General features: G+C 32.8%; 1 protein-coding gene and 1 long non-coding RNA gene across 2 annotated transcripts; both read left to right on the top strand.

Moving 5' to 3' along the window:
* Positions 1-1191: 1191 nt before the first annotated feature.
* On the top strand, positions 1192-8111 carry LOC111705164 (TAR DNA-binding protein 43). Its single transcript, XM_023477627.1, has 13 exons — positions 1192-1300; positions 1928-2010; positions 2373-2443; positions 2681-2724; positions 2996-3043; positions 3344-3514; positions 3721-3795; positions 4303-4356; positions 5060-5113; positions 5486-5658; positions 5960-6045; positions 6910-6960; positions 7433-8111. The coding sequence occupies exons 1-12, from the start codon at positions 1280-1282 to the stop codon at positions 6951-6953; spliced, it is 924 nt and encodes a 307-aa protein (XP_023333395.1). The 5' UTR covers positions 1192-1279; the 3' UTR covers positions 6954-6960; positions 7433-8111.
* A 2397-nt stretch (positions 8112-10508) lies between these two features.
* On the top strand, positions 10509-11387 carry LOC111705182 (uncharacterized). Its single transcript, XR_002765960.1, has 2 exons — positions 10509-11045; positions 11193-11387. It is a non-coding gene; the product is annotated as an uncharacterized LOC111705182 (long non-coding RNA).
* Positions 11388-12457: the final 1070 nt, after the last annotated feature.

The raw sequence follows: 12457 nt of genomic DNA, 5'->3' as shown, positions 1-12457 counted from the left end.
TTTCCACATACAACAGGTATGGCGGGGCGCGAAGCATCACTGATTTTGTTCGCCTCGGATTGATAATTTTGATTAATTCGAAATATTGCATGATATGGCAATTTTGGGCTTAAACCTGGTTTTCCTTCTCTGCTTCAAGACAATATTGATTTCAGCGATAAGATGGTTGTTACATTTTTTAAGATCTAGATGTTTATTATCTCCGTATCGAGATTATATTAAAGATACAAAATTGTTTGTATTGATTTTACAAAAAACTATTTTACGATTGTGATATATACATACATATGTAAATTAATCAATAAAAATCCTTTAGTTTACGGATACATTTTTTCATTTTTTCTTTCCAAAATTAATGTTAAATTCTTATTTTTAGAAGATAAAAAAAACCTTTTTTATGAAATTTTGGACTATGGAATTTTTAGAAATGTTAAGAAATGAGGTCTCTTTTTCTATGGTTAGATTTTGTGAAGTTTAAAGAACATCATTATCTATTCAAGTATTGACAAAACAGCAGTTCAAGAGAAAAAACTACATGATATCTATAAGCTAGCGTACTTGTACGCGATTTGACATTGAAAATAAGACATACAAGTGTTGTCGTTTATAGGAATATGTGACAGATAACTCTCATGCATGTTTTCACATAAACATGCATGGGTGCAATTATAGGGATATGTGACAGATAACTCTCATGCATGTTTTCACATTTATATAATCCCTTCCTCCTTCTAGTCATAAATTCCTTTAATATATAATCCCTTCCTTCTTTTAGGCAACAATCCATTTCATTACATAATCCTTTCCTCCTAGCTATCAATCCCTTTCTTACATAATCCCATCCTTCTTCAAGTCATCAATCCTTAAATTATTTAATCCCTTTCTCCTAGTCATAAATCCATTTCATTACATAATCCCTACCTCCTTCTAGTCATCAATCAATTTCATTACATAATCCCTTTCTCCCGGCTATCCATCCCTTTCTGACATAATCCTTCCTCCTTCGAGTCATCAATCCCTTTATTGCATAATCCCCTCCTCCTTCGAGTCATCAATCCCTTTATTGCATAATCCCTTCCTCCGTTGAGTCGTCAATCCCTTTATTGCATAATCCCTTCCTCCTCCGAGTCATCAATCCCTTCCTCCTGTCATGAATTCCTTTCTTACATAACCGCTTCCTCCTTCCAGCCATTGATTGATTGATTTATTGATCGATTGCAGACCCGAGGTACCTGGAAAGAAGGATGAGAGGAAGAGGAAGACGAACTACGACCAGGAGATGGTCAGCAAGAATGTCAAGGTAAACTTATTAAGGAACTGTTCACGTACGTGTTCGCTTACAGAAGTGTAAACACCTTGATTAAAGGGTCTGTCAACGTTACTTCGCCAGCTCCATCTCAAAATTTAGAGGTCAGATTCACAATAGTACCCTTTAAACCTTCGTCTAAGCATAAATAATAGAGATATCCCTGGTTTTCCACCTAAAAGTCGATTATTTTCAGTTGCGGGTCTCTTTAGAAGTATTTTGCGAGTTGTAGATTTATGCAGTAGAAAACTAATTAAATGGAGGGGCAGTTGAAATTACATTGACAGTCGTTATAAACGACAAATATGTCTTTATGTCAACGTTTCTCTAATTTACTACAGTGGGACCCATGAAACTATGGAATAGGAAGACGAGACTTAACTAATCATATTTGTATTTGATGTTTTTTAAAAGCAAAAACCAGTTGTTTTGAAACTATTATTTAGTCAAATGGGTCTGTATACACTTCACAAATGCTGTTTTTCATGTTCAATGTTCAAAGACTAATCCTAACTTGGCGTCTAAAAGTCGTCTTCTTATTCCACAGTTTTATGGGTCCCACTGTATAGTCCACTGAGTCCATTATTTAAAATTACATTTTTTATCTAATTTTTTTTTTAGTATGAGGATAGCAGTAAGGGAACAGAGCCAATAGATCTGGTAATATTAGGGATTCCATGGAAGGCAACGGAGGAGGAACTTAAGTATGTATAATTGTACAGTTGTACACTAGAGGGGTTATAGAGTACACTTTTCTTGAGGGATTACATAAGGGATTCCATGGAAGGCGCTGGAGGAGGAACTAAAGTATGTACAGCTGTATACTAGAGGGGTTACTGAGTACACTACTGGGTTTATATTAGGGATTCCATCGAAGGTAACGGAGGAGTAACTAAAGTATGTACAGTTGTACACTAAGTAGAGTGGTTATATTAAGGTTACAGAGTACACTAGAGGGATTACAGAGTACCTAGAGGGATGACAAAGTACACTAGAAGGGTTTTAGAATACACTTTGACTTTAAGTTTACTTGGTATCATAACTGACTTATTTATCTATTTTTCAGAGAATATTTCTCCCAGTATGGTGAGGTAGATATGCTGGATATAAAGTGTAAACCTAACGGAGAATCCAAAGGTAGAAAAGTTAATTATTATTTTAAATGTTTTGGGGTTCAGTTTAATTAAGTCATGGTGTTCCGTGCATCCAGGTGTTTTTAAAACACTGTAAAAATTGAGAGTGAAAAATGTCTTTTCTTTTCCCCGTTTTTTATGGATTAGCTTTTCACCAAAATGGTCAGTAAGNCCCCAACTCCTAGCTTGAAATAATTTTTTAGTTGGTATCATTACTATCACTCATATTGTTTAATTTCAGGATATGGTTTTGTCAAGTTCGTTTGTAAAGAACCTGAGGCTAAGGTATTATTTTAAAATTAGGTTCTGAATTAATATGAGAACTTTGTCAGAGTTAAACACTTTGAAACCTAGAAAACCGACAATATCTTCCACATTATTAATCAGATTAAGATTTCAAGGGTATCGTTGTAAATCCGACATTGCCATCTTTGCCTGGTGGGTTTCTAAAATTTACGCTTACAGTCACTTGAAGGGTATTTCTAACCTTACCCCCCTGAACCTAAAGTTAGAAATGTTTGAAAATATTTTAAATATTTAAAATTGTATTTTCTAGGTATTGATGACCAAACACAGAATCCTCGACAGATGGTGTGAGGTCAAGGTCAGTTGATTACTTGATTTATTGATTGACTGACTGAAGGATGGGTCGATTGATTGATTGATTGATTGATTGATTTGGTTGAATAATAGCGGTAAATCGGTAATCCATAGCTAGGTTTTTAATTAAATATGAATTCATCTTTGTTTTTGGTATGAAAATGTAGAATCATTATCAAATCATCATCCGAGTATGTTTTTTGTTTTAGATACTGGCTTGATCGATTGAATTTAAAATTATTTGAATATATTGATTGATTGATTGATTGGTTGATTGATTGCATGATTGACTTGATTGATTTAGATCCCTGAAAGTAAGTCTGGTGGACAGAAGCAGGACACTAGATCTTCCTGTAAGGTAATGTTCACTGATTTAGGGGTATATATTCTCCTCAGAAATACTAAACCCCACCTTCTTCAAAAATATATTCCCCTCTTTTTTTTGTCAGAGAGTATCAGTAAAGAAGATTTGAAGGTTTTTATTATCCTATTTTTTAGAAATATTTTATATAATATTTTGTATTTAAAATTACCTAGTTTAGTAACGCAAAATAATTTACAATATTTTGAAGAAATGTTTGATGATTTTTATATAATTTTAAATTGTGCTTATAAATCCTATGTTTTTTAAATTAAAGTTTCACCGCTGAAAAATTATTTTTAAAAACGAAATTGATTTAGGATCATTTTGAGAATTTTGGAACAGTTACAGATGTGTACATTCCTCAGCCTTTCAGACGATTTGCTTTTGTTCAGGTGAAAAATTGTTGGCGTTTTAGGTGTTTTTTTTTGTTTTTGCTTGGCGTTGGCGTTTTTAGTTTGTTTGTTTGTATTCATGGTGGCGTTTTTTGTCTAACTATGTTTGTATTTATGGTGGCGTTTTTAGTTTGTTTGTTTGTCTTCATGGTGGCGTTTTTAGTTTGTTTGTTTGTCTTCATGGTGGCTTTTTTTGTCTAACGATGTTTGTATTTATGGTAGTGTTTACTGTTTATAGCTTGTTGTTTGTTTTGCATTGGCGATTTTGTACGTTTTAGTACTTGCATTCGCATGATATTATATCGCTGTCATTCTACTTAAATTGGTTATGCGTTAGCGCTATCGTTTATGTTTGCAATTGCTCTTGTGTTTAAAAAGTTTACAGTTGCAGGGAATTATAAATATCAGAATTAATTCCAAACCGAGGTCTCTAAAGTCTCATCTTTTGTGGGTAACCCTGGCTTTAACCATTGGCTTTATCGTTCCAACATTTACACGTTTTTTTAGTTTTCCGATTCCGATGTTGCTCATAGTTTGCTGGGGATGGAACACGATATTAAGGTAGGGTTTCAGCTCTCTTTTTTCATATCTAACTGGATCCAAAACTCTATTGTTAAGTTTGTTTTTTTTAATTGAAGTTAAAAAATTTAAATTCACAGCTAGTTAAAAATCATTTTGTTAAAGAAGCAAACAAAGGTTTTCAAGGTTACGCAGAGGAAAGAAACCCATAATAATTTCAAAACATAAAAATTACATAAACCTGGATTTTACGTCAATTTTATTCTTTCTTATTCGTGTTTTTACCAATTTTTTTTTCTGCCTCTTGATTGTTTTAGTCCTGCCCCTTGATCGATCTTTCCTTTCGATCAATTCTTTCCCTTCGATCAATTCTTTCCTTTCGATCAATTCTTTCCTTTCTATCAATTCTTTCCTTTCGATCAATTCTTTCCTTTCGATCAATCTTTCACATTGATCAATTCTTTCCCTTCGATCGATCTTTCCCTTGATCATTCCTTCCCTTTTGCTTAATCTTGCCCTCTAGTCCATGATTGATCCTAGCACTTATGTTTATGTTGTGATGTCTCCAAAGACCCTAACTAAGGTTATTATTGGAGATTACAGATAATTTTATGATGAGAAACCATCTTTATTTGTAACGATTTATTAGGCTGCTATGTTGTTGTTGTTTTTTTAAATAAATTCAATTATTTTTTTAATTTATAATATTTATACTTTTTTTCTTATTTTTTTTGTGTTAATTTAGGGACACACTGTTAGTATAGGATCTGCTGTACAGAAACCTCACAAGGACAATAAGGAAAATATTCAATTAAATTTAACTTTTTTCATGAAAAAATAAAATAAAAATTCAAATCAAAATATCGGGGATAATTGTAATCCCTGTTTGTTCGGTTTGTTTGGATGTCCGATTATAACTCAGAAACCCCCTTGACCGATATGCCTCAAATTTGCATGGGGGAACTCCTTAGAACCTTAAGCGTTTAAGATTAAATAACACGACTTATTTCCCAGGCAAAGCTGGCTTTCCAAGCAAGTTAAAAATAGTTTGGGTCTGATTTTTTATTCTACCATTATATTCGAATCTTGTGTTGATAAGCTCCGTTTTTATTAAATTTTTCATCATTTTTTTTCAAGTTTTTTTTTAATAGGAATGAATAATATAACTCAGGAGTCTGGTAGTGGTGGCGGTGAGTTCAGCGGGGGCGCTAACTACGGAGGAGGCGGAGGTCCTGGCTACAACAGCGGAGGCGCTGGATATGGTAGAGGGGGTGGTGGAGCCGGATACGGCGGAGGTTCCTACAACAAGTTTGTAGAGATGGCAGCTAGATGGGCTCTCGAAGGGTAATATATAATTGTATTGTCAGATTGTATGTTTTTTGGTCATTACGGCTTAATGACAAAGTTAAAGATTTCAAAAGGCTTCACATTAATCAGTTCATAGTAATTCTCCGTTAATAGGCTTTCGTACCCTTTTTTAGTGACAATTTTAATATTTGAATGTTGCTGTCAAAGACGCCATTATGCTTCTGTTGAATTTTTATGTATTTCAAAAAAAAGCTACATTCCTTCTGTGCTTAATTTTTAGTTTGGATACAAACCAACCAACAGACAAATATAAATATTGTAATTAAATGTATAACAGGTACGGAAATCCTGCCCTTGGATATGGTGGCGGAGGAGGCGGAAGCAGTGGCGGAGCTTGGATGGGTGGTGGCGGATTCTCTTCTGGTGAGATTACTTGTTTATATATCTACCTATTTATATATCTATATCTATCTATCTACCTATCTGTCTATCTTTCCTATCAATACATCTATCCATCCAATAAACGTCAAAACGGCTAAACCGATCGGGCCCAAATTTTTTGTGGGACATCTAGGGACTCCAGGGAAGGTTTATGAATCATCAAAATTTCAAATATTTGTCTCCATCAAAATTCGATCGTCATTAAATTTTTTAAAATTTTGAAAATCCGCGAAATTTTTTGTGAAAATCCGCGAATTATTTTTGTTTTGTTTTACGATGTACACAAAGAGAACATGTTCACAATTAATTTAGGAGATTGGCGCGAAGCGCCCTCTAAGGCTAGAAAGAAGGGCGCGAAGCGCCTTGAACTTCTAGTATATATATATATAATATATATCCATCTATATATCTGTCGATCCATTCATCTATCTATCTATCTATATATCTCTCAAAGATAAGGGTATTTTTAGATCTTTCCCTTATCTTATATAATCTTATCTTTCTTATATTATCTTATCTTATCTTATCTTTCTTTAAAAAGCTTACACGACTTATATGATTTGGCAAATTTTGAGCTCTCTAAAATAGAAGATTGGTTTAAAGNTAACTTAACTTAACTTAACTTAACTTAACTTAACTTAACTTAACTTAACTTAACTTAACTTAACTTAACTTAACTTAACTTAACTTAACTTAACTTAACTTAACTTAACTTAACTTAACTTAACTTAACTTAACTTAACTTAACTTAACTTAACTTAACTTAACTTAACTTAACTTATCTTATCTTATCTTTGCTTATCTTATCTTATCTTATCTTATCTATCTATCTATCTATCTGTGTAGGAAATAGCTGGGATAAATACAGAGGAGACCGAGGAGGCAATTAGATCGCATGTAAGCTTACAGATTTACTTTTACAAACCCATATTATTAACTCTTATATCTATTCATTTTTCATACTCTTTGTCATACATTTATGTATCTTAGCAATACTTTATTCTATTACTCAAACCCTTTATTTTGTTAATTTACTCATGTGTCATGTTTCACACCTCTATTTGTTATTTTATTCAGGCAGCGGCCAATCTGTGTTACTCGCGAAGGCCGCAATGAATTATAAGACAGAGATCCAGTTCTCCCCGCGGTGCTCGGCCCCCTAGCCGCAGCGCGCGGCCCCAAAAAGTGTTTAAACCTAAACTAACCCTAAAATATATGCTAATCTCTCTCTTCTTATAATTCATTGCGGTATTCGCGAGCAACAGAGTTTGGCCGCTATACCTGTAATTCATTCATCCTTTCCTTCTTTTTCATTCATTTATTAATTCGTTCATAAATTCGTTCTTAAATATCATTATTAATATTGTAGGTAAGCCTTTAATGATAATTTGCGAAGGTAAAGTATATTCTCCTTCTACTGCGCAAACCTGGTGTTTGTTTAGTGCGACATAGTTTGTTAGTAAACATTGTGTACTGCGCTAACATCAGAATAGTAAACATTGTGTACTGCGCTAATGTTTGTTCGAAAAAAAAGAGCGTCTACTGTACTGCATTGTGAGAAGTTTTAACAGTGCTTTGTATAACAGATTGGTTTGTTTTATTTGTAAACATTTTGTACTGCACAATCTGTATTGTGTACTGCAGCGGTGTGTGTACATGTACTGTTGAATGTAGTGCCGTATGTATGTAACGTAAAACTTTTTTTTGTGCTACGATTATATATATATATTTTGTTGCAATTAGTATCAATTTGTTTTACACATTTTCTGTGGTTTTTTGCTCTGTTCGCGGTTGTGTGTAAAATGAATTAGTTAATTTGTAAATAAACATTACGTACTGCAGTTGTGTGTACTGTGCACTGTACGAGTGCGAGAATTTCTAAAATTCGTGTTTTTTGTTCTACGCTTAATTATTTATTTTTTGCGGTTAGTTGCATTGTTAGTAAACATTGTCTTCTGCAGTGTTTGTGAATATTTTGCAGCAATTCTGTGGAGATCTTTAGAAGTATGTATGTATGTTCTAATGCTAATAAAAAAGTGCGTTTTTGTTGTTTTATGTCGTCTTTCTTTACTCTGTGACACTGAATTTTTGCATGATGTTCAATCCAACAGCACATGTTGGATTGAACATCATGTTTATTAAAATATATTGTCGGAAAGGTAAGGAAGTTCAGCATTGTTTTTACATTTTCTTTACATTTTTTTACATTTTATATTCATTTTTTTACATTATTTTACATTTTTTTACATTTTTTTAATATTTTTTTTTACATTTTTTCACATTTTTTTTTTACATTTTTTACAATTTTTTACATTTTTTACACTTTTTACATTTTTTGCTTTTGACCCGGCCTCTTGAGGGGGAATTCTTAAGTGTCCAAATATCATATTTTCGGGGTTTTCAATTTTATGTGTGAACATCAATGTTTTATGCGGAAGTGACTACACCAAATTTGGCGTGGATTGTTAATCTGAAAAAGGTATACGTCACTTGAGTCCGAATTTAATGAATTTGAGCTGCGCCTCAAATCCGCTAAAAACGGTTTCAATCGAGCGCCGACTTAAATCTTGAAACATTGAATACAAGTTAAAAGTGGAACTAACCATATTTGATCCGTGTCTAAAATTTAAGCCGCGGCTCAAATTCTTTAAATTGGGCCTCAAGTTGTTAAAATACCATAAAAAAACTAATGACCAAGGAGGCCTGGCTGGTTCTGTGCACAAAGCGTTATTAATCGTTTTTGATCGTTTTTAGAGAAAAAAAAAATCAAACTTTCATCAAATCAAACTGTTTTATGGTAAAATTTGCTTTTTCAAACTTTGCAATATTTTTATCCTAAATAATAAAAATTTAAAAAACGATTGTTACAGCTCTTTAGTTTTTATATCGTTTTTGGTCGTTTTTTGCTTACATCTTGGTCAAAATTCGACTTACTTGAAGAAAAGCTAATGCAAAGAATATGAAATTTAGTAAATATTTGCTACTATGTCAAATTGTTAGTAAAAACTACAGGAAAAACGCATCACCTGAAAGCACATCACTAAGTGTGCAGAACTCTGGGACAGAATTAATTATTTTGAACTGCCTAGTGCCGGTTTAAACTTTAATTACCAATTCAAATCATTCCTTCATCTTTAATTTTGAATTGGTGGGTCAAATTTGAACTGGCAGTAGGTAGCTCAAATTCATTAAATCGGTGAACTAATAATATGGCAACATTAATACTATAACGGATTTCATTAGTTCAATGTTTGATAATTAGAAAGTTCTGGAAATTAGGTATAATTAATCAGACGACTTTACAATCTAATTTTTACAAATATGATTGATGAAACGATAATAACAAAATAGCTCAAGTCCTGCCAATTCCAAAATGTGGTCTGCTTTTATTATTTTACCAGATATATATGTACGTAAAGTTGTCTGCTTCGGGTCTTTCTGGTTATTTTTAAGAACAACCACAAAATTTTCGATTTTATGCAGGATAATATTTTTGTTCTTGTCTTATTCATTTTTTCCAAGAATGAAAAAAATATAGAATTTAGGAAGGAAAAAAGAGATTTTAACGCATTTAGATAAAATCCTTGATACAAACAGTTTGGAAGATTGACTAGGATAATTGAAAACTTTCTGATTTAAAAAAAAATCTTGTTTTGACCTCGTTGACGTAATTTTTGTGGCAGTTAATATTTATACAATTTTCTTAGTTTCATTTTTTTAATTTTCTCTAATATTTGCTCAGGCAAATGGGAAATTAATCTCATTTCTCTTAAAAGGGACTATAAGCGAAATTTCAACTGATTCTCCATGTAAAGATGACAATGCCTGATTCACAACGGTACCCTCGAAACCTTCGTCTGGTCTAGTATGTATTAGATATCAATGTTTATAATTTCGAAAACTGATTAGTTTCAAATGTGGGTTCTCTACAAAATTGACTTGTGCATTTCTAAAATATAAAAAAAATATGGAAATCATCTAAATGATCGGCAAGAGATTTCAAGGTTACCATTGTGAATCGGACATTGCTATGGGTCCCTTTAAAAAGAAAGGCATTAGTAATGATTCGCACGAGCAGGCGACTATAAGCCACAACATTTTCCCCTTCCATACCACATTTTAGCTTTTTTTTTCTTCCAGCAGCCAACAACCGTGCGATCTTCCATGCCACAGCATTTAAGTCTTCCGGCAATTATTACAATTTAAATGATAAATTTAGCGCATTGAAATTGTTTTTTCAATGCACTTAATTCCAGCCAATTACGCGAAGAAATTTTAGAAATGTCTTCGTGGGCACTGAGACAAATTGTTTTTGGTATACAGTATACAGTATACAGTATACAGTATACAGTATACAGTATACAGTATACAGTATACAGTATACAGTAGTTTACAGTTTACAGTTTACAGTTTACAGTTTACAGTTTACAGTTTACAGTTTACAGTTTACAGTTTACAGAATGATAAATTTTTTGAAAACTTTGAATGCTAATATCTCAATTTTTTAAGAGAAAATTATACTAAGCAACTTATTTAAAACCCACGGGTGCAAATTTTTAGCAGAAACGTGGATATGCACATGACCCCTTGCAATCCCTCCCCCCTGCAGTTACGGATCTGCTGCTTTGAACTTAAAGGGTGTATGTTATGTTGCATTATTTTAATTGTTCATAATATTTTCAAAAATGAACCAATTAGAGGAAAGATTGAATTTATTTTTTGGGAAAGTAAGTTTAAGATTAAAAGGACTCATCATTATTTCAATTTAAAACTTAAATATAAATATTTTTATAGATATCTTTTGCACGACTTTGCTGGATTTTTGAAAATCGCAATTTAGAAACTTGAAAACGTAAAATTGCCAAAGACTGATTGGGCATGGAAGACCGCATGGTTGTGGGTTATGGCTTATGGCATGGCTAAAATTGTTGCAGCATATGGCCGCCTGCCTTCTCCCGTTCCTTGCACACTGCACTACACAGGTATATTGATTTATAGCCGTTTTAAATAATAAAATAATAAGTTATAAAGTTTAATCATTAATATATAATGTAATCCTTTAATGTATTTGATAAAGTAATGTTTGTAAGTGCCCTGAAGTATAAAACAACTATCTGCATCTAATTTAGATCTACGGATTGATTTATCCTCTAGTTTAAAAGTGTTCACATTGGATATCGATATCAAGCGTCACCACACTAATGTTACAACCTCAGCTCTGTTAACTGACTGGTATCAGTATTCAAGATTATTGGATTATTGGATTGTTCTTGAGATGCTAAACCTGATTGAAAATAGTGTGCTCAATAAATCTTCTTACTTTATGCTAAATTTTTATTCTGGCCAGAGTCCGAATTTAATGAATTTGAGCCGCGTCTCACATCCGCCAACAACCGCTTTTCAATTGAATGCCGGCTTAAATCTTGAAATATTGAATACAATTTTAAGTGGAACCAATCATATTTGAGCCGCGGCTCTAATTCTTTAAATTCGGCCTCAGAGTTATTAACCAAGAGGATTTTTGGAAACCATTGGTTTAAGCAAATTGTTTGCTCAATGTAATGAAAGTAAACTTTTAGATCACATTAAATCCAATAAAAAGCTTAAATGTATAAGAACGGAGCATTACTAAAACTAACACGAGGAATGGTCAAAACGCTACAAAGGGTCAAAAAATGAGCAACGAAGACAACCTGTTGAAGATCCTCTGTGCTGCCATGAGAACTATAAAACTTTGGAATATGAAGACGACTTTACTTAAGTTTTGACTTTAAATAGTCAATTAACATAAGAAAGACAATTGTGCTATAAAAGACACATTTCACCATTTGCTTTAACTGCAATAAATATACTGTTTGAACAATTTATCGCTTGTGACAGCATCAAATGCACTTCAGTATTGCTGTAATGTCGTCTTATTCTACAGTTTCCTAGTCGACATTGTAGGGAATAGAAATTTAGAGACTGATAAGATATTATTAAATGAAAAACGATTAAAATGGCCTCACTTAGCTGGTTTTGCCTCAGATTACGATGTAAACTCTGCAGGGATCCACCATTTATCCTCAAGTTTAAAAGTTCCTAATTTGGATGCCGAGATCAAGGTTTAATAGCTTAGTCTCGACTCTAAATGTTCAATGTGAGACCCGACTAGGCGAGTTTTGTCGAATTGATTATTTACTAGTGTTAGATATGATATTTAACTCAATATACAAATAGATTATCAAGTACAATAGGTGGCAACAGAGAAATAGATTATCAAGTACAATAGGTGGCAACAGAGAAATAGATTATCAAGTACAATAGGTGGCAACAGAGAAATGGATCAATTATACACAACGTCACAAGTGTCAAATATAACAAGGAAAACGAAATTTTCTCAAATTAGTTGACA

The sequence above is a fragment of the Eurytemora carolleeae genome, unplaced genomic scaffold, assembly GCF_000591075.1.
Source record: "Eurytemora carolleeae unplaced genomic scaffold, Eaff_2.0 scaffold564, whole genome shotgun sequence".
In the NCBI taxonomy this organism is placed as follows: domain Eukaryota; kingdom Metazoa; phylum Arthropoda; class Copepoda; order Calanoida; family Temoridae; genus Eurytemora; species Eurytemora carolleeae.
The sequence above is the reverse complement of the archived record's forward strand: the minus strand, read 5'-3'. Positions and strand labels throughout refer to the sequence as shown.

Coding starts and splice junctions, on each gene's coding strand:
- LOC111705164 (XM_023477627.1), top strand. CDS start 1,280: ATGGTCAGCAAGAATGTCAAG. Junction 1,301..1,927: donor TGGTCAGCAAGAATGTCAAG/GTAAACTTATTA, acceptor TTTTTTTTTTAG/TATGAGGATAGCAGTAAGGG. Junction 2,725..2,995: donor GTAAAGAACCTGAGGCTAAG/GTATTATTTTAA, acceptor TGTATTTTCTAG/GTATTGATGACCAAACACAG.